Here is a 23964-nt window from a genome sequence, read left to right as displayed (position 1 = left end):
GCTAGCGCTTGCAAGAAACCTTGGCATTGCTGTGCCATCATTCCAAATGTTTCTGTCTTCCAGGATTTGTGTAACCAAATCCACTGCTTGTCTTTCTTTAGAATAAATATCCCTTTTTCTTCAGTTTAGGCCCTGACTATTGTATGATTGAGGAACTGCAAATAGCTCTTTTTGCATTTTTTTTCACTTGTGTGTTGAGGAGCAGAAATTTTCAGGATAGAGCTCTGTGTACTCTGGGCATATTGCCAAGCCTAGTGTCTGTTTGGATGTTGACACAGTACGATGCCATGCAGTTCTATATAGTTACACAAATATTACACTGGACGTATGAAAGGATATCAAAAAGGGGTGAAACCACAGAACAAGCATATTGACTATTTACATTAATTCAAATTTCAACATAATAATGAACTAAAGTTCTTTGTGTTAAGACAAAAATACATTACGTATAAATACCTGGTTTTGCTAACACTGTGTACTACTAGTGCAGAAACTTAGAGACAAGTATAGAATAAGAATTAGGAAAAGTAAAGAAATCCCTCGGTTTATACAAGGAGGAATAGTTCTGCATGATTTCTTGCAGAAGTCTTACTAGTGGTGCAAAGATTGCATGAAAATATTAGATTAAGCTCTAAAATAGATGCATGCATGCCAAAATTACTTTCAGAGGCAATATGTCACTGATATTTCCTTCTGACAGAGAAGTGAAATTAGGTAGTAGAAAGATGTAAGAAATGTGTGTTTATCACTCAGTCAAATTTCTTGACTAGAACAATGTTTTACCACAATTCCTCTGAGATTCTCCATGAAGACTTGGAGAGGAGTGTCAAGAGAGAGAAGGAGGAAGGAAGAGGAGAGTGAAGGTTAATATAAATATCCACAATTTAATTGTTCTGGGCTAACCTGTAGGCAGCAAGAAGCTTGGACAGAGGTTCATCTCCTCGGTTTTTCTCCAAAGCAGTTTGCTATCTAGCAGGAATTCTGCCTGTCTTTAGTACAATCAATAGGGAAGCATAATAAAACATGACCCCAGATACATAGCTGCCCTGGGCCAGATACTCAGCAGCAGCATATGGAATGACTCACAGAATACGTAATGTAAGTGCCAGAGCTATAATGACCACATTACTGTCTACTGCAATAAGCACACCTACCTTTCGTATTCTTCAGTGCTTCCCCTATTATTCTGCAACTTTGAACCAGTGTAGTTTTTCTTGGACTGCCATTTTCACCTTAAGGACATATTATAACTAATCCCATCAAGCTCAGAAATAGCTATGAATATAGGGAAGAGCAAAAGATGTTTTCACCACTACTACAAATGCAGAGCTGGAGTAAAGGGCATGGTAACAGAGGGAGGTGTGCTTTTCCCAAAAGCACTTTGTTTCTCTCGTCTCCTAGTTCGAAAGGATTGAATTACATTCATACTCTTTTCACTTCTTGACTCCTTTATCTACCCAGAAATGCTCTGATTTTATGCATGCAGAAGCTCTTTAGAGTGCAGCTCAACCTGGAATAATAATGTAGTAAATGAAATAACAATTTTGTTTCTACAGTTGCATTTGCTTTGGGGACAATTTGCTCAGTGATTACTTTTCTCCACACTTTTTGGCTAACCATTCAAACCAGTAGAAGTGTACTAAAACTTGTGGAGTATTTCAACATGTGGAGTGATGGTGTCTGCAAGAGCAGATATGAATGATCCTGGGTAACTCACTGACAGCTCTATTAAATTAGAAATATGACAAACATATCTGAGCCTTACAGCACCTACATTCTCTATACAGAGAAAGCTATTATGCTTAGACATACTTGTTTAAATCTGAAAATCTAATCATCTATGTTGTTTCTAATATATAATTAGTTAATTATAATCCCCAAAGCATTGCTACTCAAATGAGTCACATGTTAACCTGTTGAAGATTACAAACAGATTTGTAGTCATTTAAAACAATGGAAACTACGATGCATGTGTGGAAGATAAGATGTTAGTTAGAGCACCCAGTTGAAAACATTTTGACTCTCAGATAAGGCAGCTATGCAAAATTATGAATATCACAATAGTTCACTATTCAGAGGTAGTTACACCAAAATCAGATTTTTATATATAGTAATGTAGTGGAAAATACATAAAAGTATTTTATCTTCAAGTAAGGCAGTTCTCTTATTATTACTTTCTGACACTCTTGTATAGTGCAATTACTCAGGAAGTGCTGTGTCCATCAGAGGGTAGCCTTAAACTGATAAAATACAGATGAAGAGAAACTTAAAAGGAAAAAAGAACAGGAAGGGAGCTAAGAGAACTCAGCTGAACTATTTTCACCAAGGTACTGAAATGGACAAGACAAGTCTATCAGTCTAAGTGGGAAACAGGGATTTCAAGTTAGTTCAGGCTCTTCTTGCACATTTTCTTAACCTTAAATGAAAAAAAAAAAATCTATTGTTATTAAATCTGATTTTTTTTTTGGCACAGGTTCTCCTGATGACCTGAGAAGATATAGATGTATAATGTCTTCTTTTAAAATTTGTTTCTATATAATAAATATGTTGACTTACTTTTTTACTCTTACAAGTGACCACATGTTCCTTTTACCTGACTGTTGACTGACCTGTTTCACACATTTGATACCAGATACATTCATAGAAACAGAAATATATTTTCAAATTTGAGCTTTAAAAAAATTAATTTCATATCAGTATGATTATCAACGTGCACTGTGTTTAATCATATTTGTTCACTATGGCTGTGAAATATTTAAATACTTAATAATAAATGAATTCTAAGTTATCAAGCAGGTAGACTCATATTAATAACTCAACATTTATATTGAAATACAGTAAATTGAAATTTTTAATTAATATTATTATGTCTGTGTGAAATGCAAGCAGATGCTATGTTTGTTAAAGACCAAAGAATTCCTCCTAACAATTGAAACATAACTGGTGCATGATCTTTTTCCAGTATTTTGGATGGCTAATCCAATAGCAGTCAAAGTTTTCAAATGATTGCCAAAGCTTCAGTAATTGTATTATTTTTCTGTATTGGCAAAAGCAACATGTACTGATGCTCTTGATGCATAAAAAGTAGACACATACAGCTCTTGGAATTTTGTAAATATTACTTTAGAAGCCATGAATAGGCTTTCTAAAAAATGATCAGAATAATTCTATGTTGGGAGCCAATAAAATGTTATATTCTAATAATAAAATTTTCCCGTACCTCAGTTAAAAAATGTGACTAGATTTTGTTACTCAAAATTTTATTCTTCTGTTTAAAACTAGATTGAATAGATATTAATATTAACATTAATATTAATGAAAATTTTGAAGATATGTATATTTAGAATACTAGGTAAGACCTGGTATTCAAGAGTAAGTTTTGCAAGCGTTTTCTTGAATAAAGGAAAAAGAATACATTCTTACAAAATCTCAACGAGTTAGGGATCTTTAATTTCGTAAGAAAACTTCTCATAATGCTTGGTCATATATTTTAAATATTTTGAATTTATTTACTATCAGCACTGTTCATTTTCCAGGCACAAACAAGCAGTTTTCTGGCAAAAGTTTCATGACAAAAACAAAAAAAAATCTCAGTTATCACAGCATATACAGCAAAACAATAATTGTGGGTCTTATTTTCATAAGTCAACTTCAAATATGTGTTCAAAGTTTAGAATATTTTAAAATTTTTTGCTGGACTTAGGTCAAAGTGTTTCAGAGATTTCACGGTTACCTTCAGATCTATGTGTGCTGAAGATCTATTTTATTTTAGAGTAGAACCTGATTTTATAAATACTTCAAGTTGTGTATATTTTTCTAAGATACACCTTTGTTACCTCAATGGAATGATTTTTTGTAAAAGTAGTCATCTCTTTCTGCAATGACAGGAATCAAATAATTTTCCAGAAAAGCCTATATAGGTTACTGCTCATCTGTTAACATTTATGGAGCTGCAGAACATTTCCATAAACACAGAGCAAATAATATGAAAAATAATACCTAATTTCTTTTTTAACTATTTCAAATTAGTCACTTTTCCATTGCTCTGCATCTGACCTGAGAACCTGAATGTTTTTATTTTCAATATAAAGACATCATGTAAGGCTAATCATAAATAAAACAATGCAGATGATCACAAGAGGTCTCAGGACCACTGTGCATTGGGTCACAAGACAGAGGGCTTTAGATACAGCAATTTTTCATCCTGGCCACAATTCAGGTCTGTAACTTTCCTTGAAAAGTCAATGACAACAATGTTGTTTGGCTTGGGTTGTTTTTCAGGCAACAAAAATAAGTTTCCAAGCTTATTAATTAAAACACAGGAGCTCATTAGACAAGGTAAGTTCCTGAGAATAGACAGTATTTCTGATAAGCTCAAGAGCAGCTTAGCTCAGGTGCTGTTCATCAAGTCCTAATGAGTATTTCTGAGATTGTACTGTGGTGGGGGAAAGGTGTATCACCACAGCTGCTACTCTACATGTAGAAAGGTGGTGGGAACCAGAAGCCCTGCTTTCTTGACTTCGACTTTCCAGGTATCATACTGATTTCAGTACAAAACTGACAGTGGAGGCAGGGAGGTGAGGGAAAGAGAGTGACAGGCTGGCTGGGAGGGCACAGCTCTCAGTGGTGTGGCAGGGTGTCAGCTGTCATTCCATATTATCGGTTGATGTGTGGATTGGGGGATTATTTTTACTAGACTAGTTTTTGCTTGGCAAGTAATTAGGGAGTTTATTGTGATGCTGCTCAAGGTCACCAGAAGCTGCCCAGGAAGGACAATTTTAAACCAGTGGCGGATTCATCATGTCAGAAACTGCCCTTGGAGGAAAAACCCAAGGGGCAAAAACACAATGGCCTGCTTGAGATGAAGAAGTTGCAACAGGGAAATGCAGAACACAAGTCACATTTTATTTTTATTTAAACTGTATAAGGACACAGGGCATGAGGCAAAGGTCATAGAATGCTGAGAGATTGGAATTGATCTTAAAGAACATCTGGTTCCAAACCCTCTTCCATGGGGCAGAGACACATCTCACAAGACCAAGTTGCTCGAGGCCTTATTCAACATGGCCTTGACCACTGCCTGGGTTGGGACATCACTTGCAGCCTCTCTGGGTTAACCGTTCCAGTGTCTCACTGGACTCACAGTGTACTCACTCTCACGCAGTGTTTCTTCTAACATGTAACCTAAATTTCCCCTCTCTCAATTTGTACCCATTACTCCTTGTCCTATCACTACAAAGTTCCTGACAAAGAGCCCCTCTCTGGTTTCCTGGTAGGCTCCTGAGATGGATGGATGCTGTTGATGGGATGACCTTCATAGATTAATGAAATATTCTGAATTAGGAGAGATTCACAAGGATTATCTAGTCCAACCGTGAGCTCTGCACAGCACATCCTCAGAACCACACCATGTGCCTTCCTTGGATACAAGAGCTGCAGGCAGGCTGGAGAGCAGGACGACTGCTCCTAAGCTGCTCTACTGAGCACATGGGAGCCGCATGAGCAGGCAGCAGGTAGATAAAGCTATTACATTAACGCTCCAGAGCAGCTCGGCCACCATCTGGCGCCGCAGGGATCGTGTGTGTTTGTGTTCGAGTGTGGCAGGCCGGGTCCGCCCTCCGCGGCGATGCCGGCACTGCGGCCGGCCCGGGCCCGGCCCCGCCCGGCGCCTCCCGGCCTGCGCGCGCCCGCGGCGAGGGGCGGGGCCGCGGGGCGGGGCGCGCGGGCTGCGGCCGCGCGGCGCCCCCGCCCCCTCCCGCGAGCCGGTGTCGCCGTGACGCCGCGGCGGCCGCGCAGGCGCAGAAGCGCCTACAGCGCCTGTTGTATCCGGCCGGCGCCTTTTCTCCGCTCCCCGCCTCCTCCTCCCCGGCCGGCCGTCGCGCCCGCCCAGAGCCGCCGCCGCCTCTGCTGTGCACGGCCTCGCCTCCCTCCCCGCGGTGTGCCCGGCCGGCAACGCCTCCGATCTCCCCCGTGCGCCCCATGAAGCGATGGCAGCGGCCAACTTCGGCAAGATCCAGATAGGGATCTACGTGGAGATCAAGCGCAGCGATGGTGAGCGGGCCGGGGAGGGCGGCGGCCGCGGACAGCTTCCCCCCACCGTTCCCCACATCCCGGCCGGGCGGTGCCGCGCGCGCGGGGCGCGGGGGGCGGGCGGGGCCGCGCGCGCCGGGGCCCATTGTGTGCGCGGGGCCGGGGCGGGGCCACGCCCCGCGCGCGCTGCGGTTGTCAGGGGAGCACGGGCGGGGCCGGGGGGACCCGAGGGGACCCGCGGGGACCCGCGGGTGCGGCGGGCACCGAGACCGGCGGGGTGGCTTCGGGTGGGGGGGTGGGGTGGGGTTTCGGGCGTGGGTCGGTGGGAGGGGAGCCGGGGAGCTTTTGGCACGGAGGTAGGAGGGCCTTCGGGGAGGGGATGAGGTGATGGAGAGAGAGAGAGAGAGAGGGAGAGAGGGAGGGAAGGAAGGAAGGAGGGAGGGAGGGAGGAAGGAAGGAAGGAAGGAAGGAAGGAAAGGCCTTTCGTTTGAAAGAGGTAACTTCTTGTCTTCTCCGGTGCTCTGAAAAATGGCACAACGGTAATGCCCTGACAGGAATGCCTTTGGACGTTTCCATCACTTGGCAGAAAGCCTGATGTTATTATTTCAGATGTTCTTTGTGATTAAAATGTAAGAAGAGTACTTGCTATTTATGCCCGTGAGTTGTAATTTCTCCGTTGGGGATCCAGTGTTTCTCGTCTTGCCCAGCTTTTCCTGGTGGGAGGATGCGTGATGCTATCTGAAAATACATGTGAACTAAGAAGATGTGTGTGACAGGTTTAGGGTGCTAACTCTTCATATTTGTCTCTGGAGATATTCAAAGCCCATCAGGACGTGTTCTTGTGTAACCTGCTCTAGGTGACCCTGCTTTGGCAGAAGGGTTGGACTAGATGGTCTGCAGAGGTCCCTTCCAATATCAACAATTCAGTGGTTCTGTCTATTAGGAGACAACCTACGTGGGAAGTTGACTGAATCAATGGCAGGTCACTCATGACTTCAGCTCGTGGATCTGAGTGGCAATATGTAATCTGTTCTCAGCCTCTGTGAGGTCTTTGAAACCTGCTAAACTGGGGTGGGGTTCTGCTGGGATTTTCTAGAAAGGTTTTGTTGTTTTTTTTACTGCTGTTTTTTGTTTTGTTCTGTTTTGTTTTGTTTTCTTTTTTCTTGCCCCTGGAATCCAGAGGGTTGCTAAAGAGTAAGCAAATGGGACGAAAGGGAAGAGGGATGTGGAGGTCCAGGGCTTTGAAGCTATCATGGTTCTGTCATGAGGCAGGAAAAAAGCCTTATGCAGCTTTTCTTTCTTGTGTTCCATGCTGCAATTCAACCCTACAATAAAATAATGGTTGGTGTTGGCTGAACACTCTTGCACCCAACCCCTCAATTTGTGCCAAATGCCTTGTCTGCCACGTGAAGAATATGTTTGGTCTGGCAATTTTTTGCATAACTCCTGTGGATCTCTTGTCTGATTCTAGAAAGCTTCACAGTAGCAACTTGTGAAACTTTTTCTGATGTCTATGGGAACTCCTAAGAAACACTACTGTTTGTTTTGTATGCTTTTGGAAATTAGGCATGAAAATGCTTTGCTGTTCTTGTTTTCCACTCTGTGGGGTTCTACACAGTTTTTAATATCAGAAGAGATTTTGGTAACTCCCAGATATAACAGTACTTATTTTCATTACTATTAGTGGCTTGTGTGTTTTGCTGCATCACTGAAAAAGATGATGCAGCACAATAAGTATATTACTCATCAGTAATATATATTAGGGGGACGTCTTCACAGCAGTTTCTCAGTTTCAGCAGTTTTGAGTATTTGTGTTAAGTTGGTCCATGTGTGAGCAAGTCTGCACTATCATAATTAAGTGGTGAGTCCTGATAATTGTGAGGTGTCCTTGTTTTCCTTTGGGACTGGAAGAGATGTCCTGTTCTGGCTCAGGCTACTGCAGATAAGTGTCATTCTCTTATCATTAAACTGTAGGAGACATTGTCCTAGGTATGTAGAAGAGAGCATTTTGAGGGAGATCTGGAAGGACAGCCAGCACTAAATTGGATTGCCTGATAGAATGTAGTTTTCGAACCTCAGCTGTGGTTCCACAGCAGTGGACATTGATCTTGTTGCTGCTGACAAGGCGAGGGTTTTGCTGCTTGTCCCTCTGTCAGCTGAGTTGTTCCTACAGACTCTCTCCCATCCAGTGTGTCTAATGATTTTTTTTCTGATTATTTAATATGTTAATTGAAGATTTGATTTACTAAACACAGTAGAAAACTTTTGAATGTGCTAGTTTTCTGCACAATTAGTGTGTTCCAATAGCTTACAGAGGGATCTATGACCCCAGCAGTATCAGTATGTAGTATATAGTCAGGATGACATGGAAGTCTTTACATGTGATCTGGATCTGCTTTCCCCAGAGCTGTATCCTAGGAAGAATCAGAGCTGTCTATCAAATCAGCTGCTGTTGGCTGAGAAAGCACCATTAAAACGGTTTAGGAAACTTTTGGAGAGAGAAATGTATTTATATGGGCTTTTCTTTTTACATATTGTCTTGTCTGTAGAGAGTCCTTTCTTAAAACGAAATATTGTGTTGAGAGATAGATACAGTAATTCTTTAAGTTTTTTTTATTTACCTGTTAATTTGCTGAATCCAGAGAAGAATAGTTTTATTTCATTGGTGGGGTCAGTGAAAAAGTGTGTGGGTTTTTTCATCTATCTGCCAGTAATCTTAAACATTTTTTTTCTGAATAGAGAGTTTTATTGATTCCAGAGAACCATTTTTCTTTAAGTAGAGAAAGCTAAAAGAAATGCATTTTTTTGGTGAAACGTGATTGTTACAAGTAAGACCAGAACATTCTGGAAAAAATAAGTCACATATTCTGTCATTTTGACAAGTTCTAATTAGCCTGAAGTGAGAGATTTATTGTAGAACTGAATTGAAAATGAATGTTGTACAAAAGAAAGGCATTGTTAGAAGTTACGGCCAAAAACACATGAAAAACAGTTTGGATAAACCCCTACATTTTCAAGGACTGATGTTGCAGAGTTTTCTGTTTTTCCTCAGTGTGTAAGCATCCTTGTAACTGTTACCTATAGCTGCAGATAGTATTTCCAGTTACTACAACCAGAATAACTAGTTGTGTTATGTATCGTAAGAGGTATTAAGTGGTCACCTAGTTCAGGTTTCTATAATATCTTCTGATACTGAAATTTACTGCTTGGTTTAATTTATGCTTGAAATATGACTTGATAGTCTGTCTTGGAAATGGGAAAGAACTACTTTGTTTTAGGTTGCAATTTGCTAAGAATGGACTGCATTTCTGCATTTGAAAAATGTGCCTTATCACATGGAAGCTTAGGGCAGTTGGTAGGAGATCAGAAGGTACCTGCCAGACTCACGATAGTGATTCTATCCAGAAGATGTCCCTTGTTGGCTTCTAAAGGTAGGCATTTTTCTGTTGATGAATTCCCATTACACAAATAATAATAGCCTGCTGTTTTATGTGTGAACTTAGACCTGTAGCTACACTTCCTTTGCATTATCCCATTAATGATGACAAAGACCTGTTTAAGTTCTTGTAGAAAGAACCTTTCACATTTTTTCTCCATAAATGCAGTTTTTTCCTGAAACAAGACAAATCACTTCTGCCCTGCAGCCCTTTAGCAGGTTGGTTAATTTCTTTTTCTGTCCATTTCCTCCTCAGACTGTTCTTGTTCTCTGTCTTAGCATATCTGAAATACTACCTAGAAAGGCTGAGAAATTAATTATATATTTGCTCATTTTGGAAATGCTGTAGGAGGGATGGAGAGGCAAATACAATTCTGACCTTCATGTGTCAGAAATAATGTACAGGAATGAGGAGGAGGGACACTTTTCTAATTAGGAGACTGACTTAAGATTTGACTGAACTTATGGGAAAGGAAAAATACTGAATTTTTAAGGATTAACCATCAAGTGGTGTGAAAATGAAAGATCATGACTTTTTGTCCATGTTTTTCATAATACAAGAACAGGAGAGCTGTCAGTGTTTGAAAAGGAAAACTTGAAATTGTTAAAAGAAGAAAGGACTGGGTACAGTTATCACATGGAGCTTGTTACCAGAGGAGGTTGAATCTGGAAGCATAGCAGAATTTTAAGAAGGATGGGAGGAATATCCAATGTTACAATAAAAACTGAAAAAATACACCAGCAACTGTAAACAGTTTCTGTTCTTCCTGAGTCTGTTGTTTAAATAACCTTTTACTGATGTGAGGTAGGAAGAAATCTTGCTGTTATGTTTTTAATTGCCTGCTTAAGAATTTTCTCCATTTGTGTCTGGAGCAGCTGGAACTGGTCATGGCAGAGGATAATCCATTCAGTCCAAAAACCTACTGGGAGCTCCTCTGTCCTTAGTCTTGCTAAAACATCTTGGTAACTGTTTTCACCTTCAGACACAAATGAGACTACATTTTAGGAACAGTCAGGGCTAAACTTCTCTAAAACGCAACTTCTGTGAAACTCATGTTTCTCAGAGTTGAGAGGTCAGTAGCATCCTCTGTGTTCTGAGTACTCTTATATCTTCGTGTGTAACTCCCAGTAGCAAGAATGATTTTATGGCAGAAGAGTAGATTTAATGATGCTATAAAATTTCTGTTCAGGTTTGGGTAGTCACCCTATTTTACAAGCTCTTGAGGACAGATTTAAATGGTAATGTGTTTTTACTCTTTCCTTTGGTGACATACATCTATTTGTTCCATGTGATTAAGGTTTTTGTTACCACATTTAAATCATTTGACTCAATTACCTAATCCCTCTGTAAGCTGTACAGACACAATGTTTCTTTGTGCTTCCCTAATAGCCAGAACACACCCATGGTTTCAAGTCTGCTGTTGCTGGTCCAGTTAGTAGGTCTAGCACTTAGGGTTATCCGGTGTAGGTTCTCATTGTAGCATCCAAAGTTTCTGGGGATTGTTCCCTCAGAAAAATTGACCAGGAGGATATGTTAAATTTTCTGTCTCCTTTCTGAATCACTTTTTATGCGTTCAGCTTTCATTAAGCCGTGAATTTTCATTGTTACTCACAGATTCTCAGATATTTATGTAGGCCTGCTGTATTTTGTGGAAATAGCTTTTTTGCAAGGTGAATAACAAGAGTTGAGTCCTGTTCTTCAGAGACTCTTCTCATCTTTGTTCCATAAGTGTGTTTCATACAGCGTTATTTACTGGCAGTAATGTCTTTAGAGCTGTACCTGGCAATTAGGATCACACAGCTCATATTGCATGTTTTTCCCCCAGTAAACTGTTATGGGGGAATCTGTTCTTTCTACTTAATAGGTAAAATTATTTTTCTTTGTACCCATGCTCTGTGGTGGCCTGTGGCCTGGGCCTAGTGTTGCTTGTTTTTTCTTCTTATGGCTTTATGAGTGGAAGACTTCACTGTGCTGCTATGGCACCAAGCATCACTTTTCCCCTTGTCAAGGTGGGACAAGACAATAAGTCATGGGGAAGAAGTAATTGACTGAAGAGTAATATCTTGCAAAAGTATAGCTTTCTCTTTGCTATAGGAGATAAACTAACCTTTTGAGGTTTTTTTTCATACATCCACTTACTGTGGAACAAGGCAGAGAAATGAGTGTGAAGTATTTACCAGGTGAGCTCTTTTCTTGGAGCACAAAATCTGTAGGATATTTGTTGTGTTGACTGGTGAAGTATGCTACTAAGGTTTTTGGGGTTTTGTTTTCTTTTTGTGCTTGAGGAGTAAGCAACAGAATGGAGCAAAATAACTTCATTGCTCTGTTACGGTTTTGGTTCTTCCTTTATAAACATTTACTGTTTATATCATAAAGTGGGATTTGTTTTCCCAGCTTTTCTTCCTGTCTTGTATTTTGTTGGGTTATCTTGTCTTCCTCACCATACTGTTTGACAGGATTTGGGATCAGGAGGAGACTGCTGTGGTCAACCCATGGTGACCACTAATAAACCATGGTGTTCCTTATAATTGTTCACATTATATGTATTCCATAGAGGAAGATAGTTCAGATACATTAAAGGTTTTTGCTAACTTCAGAAATAAGTTGAATATCTAATGTGATACAAGAAGTAAAATGTGGAAGTTCACAGTAAGGACTACTAAGCAGTCTTTACCTTGTCCAGTAGTGAGAATGAATATAATATAATATAATATAATATAATATAATATAATATAATATAATATAATATAATATAATATAATATAATATAATATAATATAATATAATATAATATAATATAATATAATATAATATAATATAATATAATATAATATAATATAATATAATACATGGTCAGGCATGATGGTATTTGTGATTTAAAACTGAGGAGGGTTTAAGAAGCCATTGGATTTTAATAGTCAATTTCTCGTTATGTTTCTGTAGCATAGATAAAACTGTTTGGAGGTGTATATGCTTTCAGTGTGTATTTCCAGATGTAGGATGGAAGATTTTTGTGTAGTTGCAGTACATTCTCTGTTATATCTCTGAATCTATTTCAAAAACACAAAAAAAGCTTTCAGATATATGAACAGTACTTTTTCATTACTTGAAATCTTTTATGTGTTTTTCAGATTTGTGACTCGTGTCTTTTCAGAAGACTTCTTATATTTTTGAAGATCCTTCTAACAACCTTGTAAAAGTTTGGAGTTGTATATTCCAAACCTTTAGGTTTTATTGTGACTTGGTATTTGGGGTTTTATTTAAATCATTCTCAGTAATGGACTGAATAGAGATATAAAGCCAGATATTCCTAGCTATTATGCTTAGAGCAATTTTTCTTGGGTTTGGGCAGATGTTTCCCTACTTATGTAAGATTGTTAGATACTTTTCATAATTAAATAAGCTACAGTTAGTTTTGACTACTAGGATGTTTAACTTTACTGTTTAACTGCTTTTGTCTGCCTGCTGCATTGGGGTTAGCTTTTAGTTAGATGTCTTGTAGTGAAATGAGAAAGGGAGAGCAGGAAATTGAAACTATGATTTAAATATGTTATTTAGATAGAGATTATCTAAAACTGCTATTAGCTATATCCTTAAACCCATTCATATTGTGTATGTATGGTCACATGTGCTGTTTTATTTTCCTGCCCTAGTTCCTTTCCTAAAAATATTTTGTCTTGTTTGTGGGTACAATTTTTAAAAATTTTCATTTAAAGAATTAAACAATCTGTATTTTCTGTAGTGTTCCAAATATAGATAGATAGATAGATAGATAGGCGATTGATGTGATTTTCTTACACATTTGGCTTTTATAAAGGGATCCTTTGAATTCTGTATTAAGTGTTTAGCCATGAGACAGTGTTGCCTCAGACCCTGTGATAACCTGGAAACACGCTTTGTTCATATCCCCAAATGGTATCATGATAAGGTCAATTTTGACCTTAGAACATTCACATATCTTTGATTTGCTAGAAATCAGTGAATTCCTCTACCATTATTAAAGCTTTCCTGACGTGGAGCCCCCTGTGGAGATGGAACAGGGGGCTCGATGTTGGTGTTTTGTGCCACAGCTTCTCTGTGCCCGGTAATTGCCCCAGGGAAGTGGTGCAGCCGCAGGTAGTAGATCTCAGGGAGGGTGTTACAAACGTGGCATTGCCATTTCCTCATTAAAAAGTGTTCTGCAAAGCTAATTTTGCTGCATTTGAATTTGGGCATTGCTAAATATGTAAAACTAGGTTTTATATTTGTTAGGCAAAGGCAATAAAGCTGTGTGTAAAAATGCTTTAGATTTACCTTTCTGGGATAAGAGTTTAAATTTATCAGACTAACGTTGTGTTTTTTAATGTGTAGTGCACGGAACCATTTACAAGAATAGCACATGCCTGGAAGACTTGTGATAACTCTACTATTACTGTCTAAATTCAGTTGTTTCCTGTTGCTAGGAACCCAAGTTAATTTTAGAATTGCTTAAAAGGAGTCGGTAGTGGTAGGTAGCACTGTGTCTAACCAAAACTTTTAATGATGGTTTTAAAAAATGTGAGTTATCAATTCGGTTTAATTTAAGTAAGCCACTTGATCAGTTTCTTCCTTTTGTCTTTTTTTTTTTTTTTAATTGGATTTTATTAAGCAACACTGGATCTGATTTTTGACTCTTGAAAGATGAATGAGAGATTATGTTGCTTTGAGGGCTTGAATGTGGTGGTAGAGTTTTTTTATTTTGCTTTATTCAAATAAATATGCTCTCAGAGTAGTTTTGTTTTTATTTAGTGGCAGTTCTTGTTCCTTCAGTCATAAACTGCTTTTGGGTTTCCCAGGCTTGTAAAGGGTCCATTTTCTGCCACATTTGTAACCACCAGCACAGTGTAAAACTAACTGGCCAATCCCAATCAGTAACAAAGTGACTTGTGCATAACAAAAAGTCTTTTACTTTGTTGTCATTTTTAGGAGTATGTGGTAATTCTGTTCATCTACTGGAATGTTGTTTACTTTCAAGTTATCAAAAATTCATTGAAGCTTTGCCAGGTTTTCTAGGTTTGATGTTCTCTTGGCTCTCATGAGGCACTTGCAGATTTGTGTAATCCCAGGTATCAGAAGTGTACTTTTAGTCTTTTCTGTTAATTACAGAACTGTTTGTTTAGGAATTGCCTTCAGTGGCCAGCACACTGGGTGTGTGGGTGGAGAGAGATGGACAGTGGGCTTTGTCTAAAACCTTTTCTTTAGAAGCACGGTATCCCGCATACTTGTGCCCTTGCAGAGTTTGGCTCTAGAAACTTTGTTGCACAGGGCTGCACATTTTGCAGTCGCTAAAATGTATTACTTTTATTCGGTGGCTAAACGACATAAGGAGTTTGAGAAGTATTTCCGGCTGATCTATAGAGATGTTTGCATAACTTATCTGTAGAAGTGTTTCATCTACAGAGATGCAGGAATGCATAGTGATGTGCTAATGAGGATTTCTGGCTCTAGGAGGAGGGCAGTGGAAGTAAGTTCAGCTTGAAAAGTGCAGAAACACTTAGGTTTTTGAATACTCAACATTTCTAAATCTTCTGTGGGTTATGTTTTCTTCTACTTTGTATTTTTATGATTTGAACTTTTGTGTAAATTTTAGCATTTTAGTACAATATGAATTCAGGTGGTGATGAATAATGTCAATATTTTGATCACAACGAGATGGTTTTTAAATTGTGATAAGCTTTCATCAAAGAAGAATTAAAATACTACTTAAAGTTTTCTTGTTGGTTTGAACTTTTAGAACCTTGTTAATCTAAAATACAAGCTTTAAACTTGCATGAGAATGAAGTCTTCTCACTTTTAAGCTGGAGCAGCAGTTGTCAGCTCTATAATGAATTAACTAACAGTACATGTTCTTACTAAATATAATTTTGTGAAGTAAAGGGGAAAAAAAAGGCCCAACAAACAACTGCTTGATGGGATGGGTCATGAAAAGCAAAGAGTACCATTTGAAAATATCTGTAGAAGGTGCTGTTAAAATTTTTCTGTGTGATACAAAGAAACTATTGTTTTTAGGCAGATATGATGAGCTTCAGAGAAAGTAGAGAAAATCATCAAAAGGAAGTCTCTGCCATTTATTCAAACAACAAACAACATGAAAAAGGAGGAGAGAGAGAAGACTCGACAAGTCACGTCTGTCCTGTGCAGATGATATTCACCAAACTATTTTAATCCGCCACAATGTTAAATCCTGTTACTAAACAAATTTCAACAACCACTGCTATTTGAAAAATATACCTATATATAGCTTTCAAATAGCTATTTCCAAATGCTATTTGAAGGACTGTCTAGATTTAATACCAGCCAGCAACTGTGTAACACTGAGCTGTTTGCTCAGTCCACACACCTCCACCCCGGGTGGAATGAGGAGGAGAATTAGGAAAAAAAAAACAAATCCCAGAAAAGTTAAAACCTGTAGGTTGAAGAAAGAACAGTTTAATGATTGAAGAATAATAATAGTAGTAGTAGTAGTAGTAGTGGTAAAAACAGTAACATGATTATAATGCAAAGGGAGACGACAATAGGAGAGAGAAATAAAATGCCAAAAAAGGCAAGTGATACAGAACAGGGTCTCACCACCTGCTGACCGATATCCAGCCTGTCCCCATGCGAATTGGACCCTACCAGCCAACTTGCCCAGTTTATATACTGGGCATGACGTTTTAGGTATGGAGTGACAGGATCATAGAATGAATTGGGTTGAAAAGGACCCAAAAAATTAACCACTACGACCCCCTCATCACTCCTGCTATGGGCCTTTCAGTAGACATCATTGCTCAGAGCCCTGTCCAGTCTGGCCTTGAAAGCTTCCAGGGATGGGGCATTTACAGCTTCTCTCAACGACCTTTGCAGTGCCTACCCTCACAACAAAGAATTTTTTGCAAATATCCCGTCTAAACCTACTCTCTATGAGTTGAAGGCTGTTACCCTAGTCCTATCCCTACATGCTATTATAAAAATACAGAGTATCCCTTTAGTGAGTTCAGGCCAACTCTCCTGGTTATGCTTCTTCCCAGGCTCTTGTGCACCTACGCACTGGCAGAGCATGGAACACTAAAATTATTTTGGGGTAAGAGCTAACTAGCAACAACCAAAGCATAGGTGTCTTATCATTATTTTCTTACTATGCCACAGCAACCACTAGCTGCTAGGAAGAAAGATAACTATCCCAGTCAGTGCCATACCAGGACATACTTGAGCTGTATCTAAGTTGGCTTACACATCAGAAATGTAATGAAATTTATACTGAACACAGAGGGCCTGGATCTGCAAAAATATATGAAGAAGTATTCTGTGAGTAACTTTGAGAAGCAGTTTTAGAAGTTTACTGAGGCTGCCTGCAAAATTGTTCGTATGGTCTCCAAAGAACTGCTGACTAAATGCAAAGAAATATGTCAAAATATATTCAGTTTTACAAAACCATAGAAATAATACAAGATACTGAACTATTCCTGCAATGTGTTGAAAAGTTATGAACTCATGGGAAAGGTAGAAGTGTTACCAGGAATTGAATGGAAACCTTCACTTATGCAGCATCAGTAAAAGAAAAATTTCCTAGAGGACAGTAAATATGATCCTGTTATACATTGATGTCTTGTTCTCATTTGAATAAAGTTTGCATCTCTGACTGCTCAATCTTTCTTAAATTTGAGAACTGGAGGGGGTTGATGTGGGCTATGGAGGGGACCAGCAGGTGCTGGAAAACCTCGCAGGAATTTTGGAAATGTGTAGATTATTATTGTTTCATTTTGGGGTTTGTTTTACACTTTAGAAGGGATATTCCTGTGTGAACATGTGACAAAATTTTTACTTAATGAAAGTGAATGAAGACTTTTTTTCTTCTCTCCTCATAAGACTTAATGAAATTGAAGAAAGTTGGTTTTTTAAAGAACTTCTAAAGCATTTTTGCAGGGATTCATCAGTCTCCTTACTACTTACGGTACTTCCAGTAAGCCCACCACTTCTATATGAAGTACACTAGTGAATCAGATGGGTGATTCATTTAGCCCAGCAATTAGAGGCTGTTTAGGGGAAGCACATCAGCCTTGTCCCTTTCCAAAATGTTTGTCTTTCCCCACTATCCAAAATTTTGTCTAGGATGTTAAAAGTACAACTTTGCCTGGTCCTAGCCATTTATAGACCAGTTGCCTGTGAATTTATTGAATACCGTTGTGACCAGACTTACACTGCCTGCCTCTTGCAGACACAAGATCGAGAAGTTCCCTGCTTTCTTCATAAAAAAGTACATTATCGCTTTCATCTGTCTGTAACCTATGCCTTAAGAAACCACTCCCAGCTTTAGCGTTGCAGAATATTGTCAATAATAGTTTTCACTCATTTTGTCCTTTATGGTTGTAAAGTGGAACCAAATCCACCTTCAGTGCTCTCCTTAAAAGTGAGCAGTCTTTACCTGCTTAATACCTTCATTCTCCTTGTTTTCTTAGTTGTCCTTTTCTTAACCTTCTCTAATCCCACTTACATCTTTTTTGGGGGGTGCGATACTACTTGAGATGTGAATGTACGGAAGTTTTATTTATAGTTTGAAAAGGATACTTGCTTCTAAGTTTCAACAGCTTTTTTTGTCATTGCAGGTGCATGTTTAGCAATAATATTTTGAGATAGCTGTGTCAACTAAAGGGTCTCTCTAGAGCTGTAACTTCTAGTTCCTGATTCAGCATTTTAAAATTGTAATTAAGATTTGTTTTCTCTGGATGTATTAGATTTCCTTTAATGTTTGTCTAAGATTGAAAGACAGGTGTCTGCTAAGGTAAGCAAGAACCTCCCTTGGACTGGAGAATATGAACCCCTTCCCTCCGAATCATTCTAACTTTGACATTGAGGGGCTTTCAGGCAAAGAGCTGGGCGAAGCAGTGACAGCTCTGTGACTTTACACACTGGCTTAGTGTCCGTGTGTGCCAAGGCAGACAAACGAGCCGAGCGCCGTTACCGCCCGGGAGCGCCGGCCCAACCCGGGCCCAGCGCTGCCCCTCGGCTGCACTTCCGCTGCCGGCCGGCAGGGGCGCTGCCGGGACTCCCCGGCCTGCAGGGGGCGCTGGTTCCCTCACGCCGTGATGGCGGACGCAGCCGGCGGCAGCGACGGGACGGGGTTTGATCCTTCACAATCCCCCGGTGGCGGCCGATCCCGGTGCCCCTCCGGACAGCGAAAGGAGCTGCAGCGGGAACGGCAGGGCGGGCTCGCCCGGGAGAGCGAGCAAGAGGCGGCCGAAACTCCGCAGCTTAACTGGAACCACAGAGCATCCCGGCAGGCAAAGGGCGTGTGGCTACAGTGAACTGAAAAACGCGGAGCAGTGGCAGGGGAAGTGGACAGAGACAGCCCGGCTGCGAACACGGCAGGGAGAGGCTCCCTGGCAGGGGAGAGGGGCTCGGGATCTCAGGATCGGCGCTGAGGCGCCCCAGCAGGTCGCGAAGGATCCTTTTATTTTAGTGCGGCAGGGTGCCAGGAAAGGTCCCAGTTCAGTGGCTGCTCTCACGAGCAAACGCTCACCCACAGCACAAGCAGCAGGGCAGGGCTGGGCTCCGACAGTGGCAGCAGCGAGTTCCCCCAAGCAGCAGCTCGACTGTCCCTCTCTGTGCCCGAGAGAGCAAGAGATCGATCTAGGAACTGTGCCTAGCCCCTTTTCCCATCCCAATTCTCGCCATATCTCTGTCTCTCCGAGAGAAGCCCCTCAGCCCCCACAGTAAAGCCAGCTGCACTCCTCCTACTTCTGAGTAGTTTCTTCTTTTGTCTCTCTTAAGTACTGATCGTTATTGTTTCTTAAGAGAAAAAATGGGAGACAATTCCCTAAGAGAAAGAAAACAAAAGGAAGAAATCCTAAACCCCAACAATATTGAAGCTTATCTGCCACTTTTTTTCTGCACTCCCATATTTTTGGGATGACTCTTTCAGAGTCATCTAGCTACCAAAAAATCTGTGTTGTCAAAGGATCAGATGGCAAATTCAATGTAATATAGTGTTACTGAACACCAGGCTCAAGATATTCTGTAAATTTGTAGCTAATGCTGTGAAAGACCTGTATAATAAAAGAAAACATGCTTTTCTTTCCCTATGCTCTACTTCATTAGTACTTGTTTGCATGCAATCTTTTTGAACTGAGGATTAAAATATTTCACAATTTGCATGGTTTTGGCTGTGAGTTTATCTTGCATCTCAGTCTAGTGTCCTAGTACCGTGATAATTCTCAGTGCTTATGTGCTAGTTCACTTACAGGCTCCCATCTGGAGTGAGCTAGATGACCTGCCTCCTACAGCAATCCTGAACTCTTGTGTCTGGTTCTTGAGGAGGTGCCTGAATTGCATCATTTTGTCTGTCACTGCTTGGACAGTCCTTTATTTTAGTAAGCATCATGCTTTCATATTCCTGTGTATGTGTGTGGGCATGCAGCATGTGCACCTGTTCATGCTCTTAAAGGCGTCATAGTGGGAGATTGCAATGCAGTTTTCTCATTTCTGTGTTGGTCAAGGTGAATTAAGAGGTTTTGATACTCTAGATCTAGATGTGCCATTTGGGACCATGCGTGCATCTGTTAACAAGAATTCAGTTCATACAGAAGATGAGCTTTGGACCCATATCTTCTGATCATCATTTACTTCCTTTTTCTGTGCTTAAGTTCACACAAAATTCCTTTTGGATGAAATGTAACTGGAAAGTACATTCAAGATAGGTGCATGATGCACTCTGGCAAAGGGTGTGCAGACTGTGGTGCTAGACCCAGTCTTGTACAAACGGCTGATCCCAAGCACCACCAGCTTTGTTCTGCACACCTCTCTGTGCATGTTTTACCAGTGTGCTATTTGCTACCGCAGGCACAGCTGAGGGACCTGAGCTGAGCACTAAAGTGCTGTACATCTGAGCAATATGCCATGAAATACAGTATTCCAGGGCAGTTGTGAACATGAACCAACTCCATACCAGTTGTCTTAGGGTGTCTGTCTATAGCGTGAAAGAAGGAAAAGAAGGGAGGGATTATCAGGATATTCTCTCTTACATCCTAGTACTGTCTGATGCTTGAGAATGATGATGTTGGTCATGGGTTATGCCATGTTTCAGTAAGACCATGACACAATCTACCTTTGCAGCAAATGCTAGATCCTCTGAGTTCCCCTCTCCATCACAAAGAGAAAGACTGTTGTGGTACCCCAACAACAAAACCGGCATAAATGAATAAAAAGATTTTAGGTCATAGAACAACTGGCCATCGCATTAATACCAGTTTCAGAGGAGATTACAGCTCATGCTGCTTGATCTTGCACTAAAATAAATGGAAAAATTACAAATCTAATTGAATCATTCTAGCAGTGTACAATACCTGGACTAAAAATAGTAGTAAACAGTGAAGGACAGATACTGAGATGCTTCTAGTCTCTGTGTCCCAAACTGTTGTGAAAGAGAGTGAGCAGGTTAGCATGATGTTAAATCCTGGAGCTGAGTGTGGAGTGACCTGAGTTTGCCCCTGCCAGGGCATCAGGGTAGGAGAGGTTTTGTGCAGCACTGCCAGCATTGACCATTTTGTGAAGGTAAGCCATAAGTTTCTCTTGAGTTTAATAAACTGTTCAATAGACTATAAAAAAGGATTCAGATGAAGTTTAACACAAGAAAGGTATTATGCTTAAGACAGGTGATGATGGTATACCTAGTAATTTTAAACTAATTTTTGGGACCGACTGGCTAGTTTTTCCCATCCATTAAGCTGTTGGGAAGCTTCATTACATCACTGGAGTGTGATTATCATCTATCTGGAGATGTATGTCATGCTGGAAGATTAGGAGGTGTGGAGCAAAACAAATGGGGTAAAAGTGGCATAAAGTGAACATGCTATTGCTGTAGATTAGGAGATCATAAACTGTAAATGACCATATTCTAGCTAGTCACAAAGTAAGTGTGGACAGGGTGAAGTGCCAAGAAGAAAAGTAAGTGTTGTTTCAGAATTACTGGTACTTGGCAATGAGTGTTCCTGTAGAAAGTGATCTGGAGCTTTTCTGGGATATTTCATCTCTTGGCTGATGGTATTGGAAAAGCAGATACTCTTAAAAGACTGAAACAGGTATAGTGCTTGTACAGGTGTGTTTGTACAATCCATAAAGAGAGCATAGAGTACTAAATGACTGAACACATGAAATCTTTTAAAAGTTTGTATATATTGACATCAAAGTGCTAGCTTTCAAAGTGAAATGTTTTCAGTTTATTGAAAATTCTCTGGGGGATTTACGACGGCACGTATTATATATAATTTGAAGCTGCTTCTTTCCAAATACCTTTCTCTGTGGTATAGTAAGTTGAGAGCTCGCCCACTCTTAAGAATGATAGGATGACTGGCATGGTACAGCTGAGACAACTTGACGGTAAATATCAAGATACCAGTGCATCTGTTGGCATCATAATGGGACACTTCGTTATGAATTCAGCTGCTTTAGTAACATGTATCCTCTTCCTCTCTGACACTGGCATCTCCAGAGGCAATATATAGTGTAAACTTCCTAATACTACCATGATGAGATGCTATTGAAAACCTTTTGTGAAGACAGTGGTATGACTGCCATTGATTTCACTGAAAGTTGAAGTTCTGAAAGCAAATAAAGACAAGATGTTTTAAGCAGACTTTTTAATGTAAAATAATGCCCTTTGAAATCTGCTTAAAAGGATATTAACACCCCACCCCCAAAGGAGACTGGGCCTGCACTGAAGTGAAATAAAAAGCAAAGTGTTCCTCCTAACTGGGGAAACCACATAAAACTTGTTTGAATGTAAAGGGAAATTTTAGAGGCCAGCCTGCAAAATGAAACGTCACCAGAAAAACCTACCAAATCACAACGTGACAAGACTGGGGATAGAAAATTATTAGAGAAGCCTTAGAAAACCATGACAGGAATTTGGGGATGAAGGTGCTTCAGTATGGACAGCTAACAAGTTCTGCTAGGCTGAGCACGGTGAGTTATGATTTAGTGCTTCAGAGTGGAGGTGCTTGTTGGTGTTGGATGGATGGGGAACCAAAAAGTCACTTACATCCTGTTTGCTGTATGAGGAACTTTAAATATACTATTTGTATTTTGAAGCTAGATGTTATACACGGCTCAGTGACGTGTCTGTGTGTTGTTTATTTCTCCCCTCCCGATTTCTTTGTGGACTGTCCGTAATTTCTGTGAACTCTGTTTTTCTAAAGTGCTGTGTTTGATTGGTACTTGCACAGAAATTACCTACATATCTTGCTTGGGATATTCCTGAGTTTGGTAGCTTTTTATGTACGGGCAAGAGCAGATTAAGTTGGATTTTAATTCAAAGCTGGAACATACAGGCAGAAGTGGGAAACTTGATTTGAGTAATACTACTTTCTGTTCTCAAAATCCGTATCTGTTACATTGTATATGTTTACGGAGATTATAAGATGTGGTTGTAACATATATGTTGTATGAAGGACTTGAGTACTGCTGTGATAATTTTGGTAATAAAACAAAATGAGTTGGTAGCAGCTAAGTATCATTCATAAAAATAAATATTAAAGTATGTATTTAATTAAATTATATGTTATTTTTAGTATTTAAGAACTTGCTTTAGAAATATGGTAGGGACTGTGCATGTTTAATGTTCATTTGATACTGTGATAGTACTGTAACTAAAGTAACAGACAAGACAATAGGGAAGGCTGGCAAAGCCTTCCCTATTGAAATAAATTTGTATGATAAGTAAAATAGAAGTGGTATAAAAGTAGTAGACACAGTGATACAAAATAAAATATCTACTGGTTTGTTGATTAATGAAACTTTGAAACAAAATAAAATCAAATACGTTTGGTATTGTGGAGAAAGTAACATCAGTCAGCAGTAACTGCTAGTTTTTCCTTGAGGGATGAGCAGCAGGACTGTCTGTATAGTGCAGGGAGGACTAGGACAAGTGATGATTTGTGTCAGTAGGGATGTCCCTGCAGTTGAATAGTTATGTCTGCCCAAGGACTCTGATGGAGACGCCAAGCAGAAAAGCTCTTCCACCAGAGTTGCCAGGACTGGAACTTGAAGCACAGAAGATAATTTTATGAACTACAGTAATTCTATCTGGTATATGCTGCTTCTGTATTTGTAGTCTCGTACGTCTCCTAAATGTATATATTTTTAAAAATATATATCTGTAACTTGGAGTTTATATTAAAAGAGAATAAAAAAAGGTACTTCTCACAGTTTTAATTTTTGACTATCAATTGACAGGGGTGAAGGTCAGTCTTGTTCAGGTGTCTCTAGATGATGTAACATTCACATCAATCACTCATGAACAAGAATAAGAAAATCATCGCTATTTCACAAATGTGTATTATAATCTTTTAAGGCATGAGTAGCTTCTGTTGCAGTTGTCATCCTCAGCAAGACTGTAGTAGGTGTGAAATTGTAGTATATTTTTACATTCACCTAATCTGCTGATGCACTTAAAAAAGCTAATGATGGTCCACTAATATAACACATTTGTGCTCCTGAAATATAG

At 39.8% G+C, this 23964-nt stretch overlaps 1 protein-coding gene across 2 annotated transcripts in view; it reads left to right on the top strand.

The window, feature by feature from the left end:
- The first annotated feature begins 5754 nt into the window (after nt 1-5754).
- KIF2A (kinesin family member 2A) overlaps nt 5755-23964 on the top strand; it is a 56894-nt gene continuing 38684 nt past the window's right edge. For both annotated transcript variants that reach the window (XM_014881816.2, XM_014881819.2), the window contains exon 1: nt 5755-6051. In XM_014881816.2, coding sequence (XP_014737302.1) covers nt 5988-6051 — 64 coding nt within the window. In that variant the 5' untranslated portion in view covers nt 5755-5987. The remainder of the gene's footprint in view (nt 6052-23964) is intronic.

Source organism: Sturnus vulgaris, chromosome Z (genome assembly GCF_052056855.1).
Source record: "Sturnus vulgaris isolate bStuVul1 chromosome Z, bStuVul1.hap1, whole genome shotgun sequence".
NCBI lineage: Eukaryota > Metazoa > Chordata > Aves > Passeriformes > Sturnidae > Sturnus > Sturnus vulgaris.
This window is presented reverse-complemented; position numbering and strand designations above follow the sequence as displayed.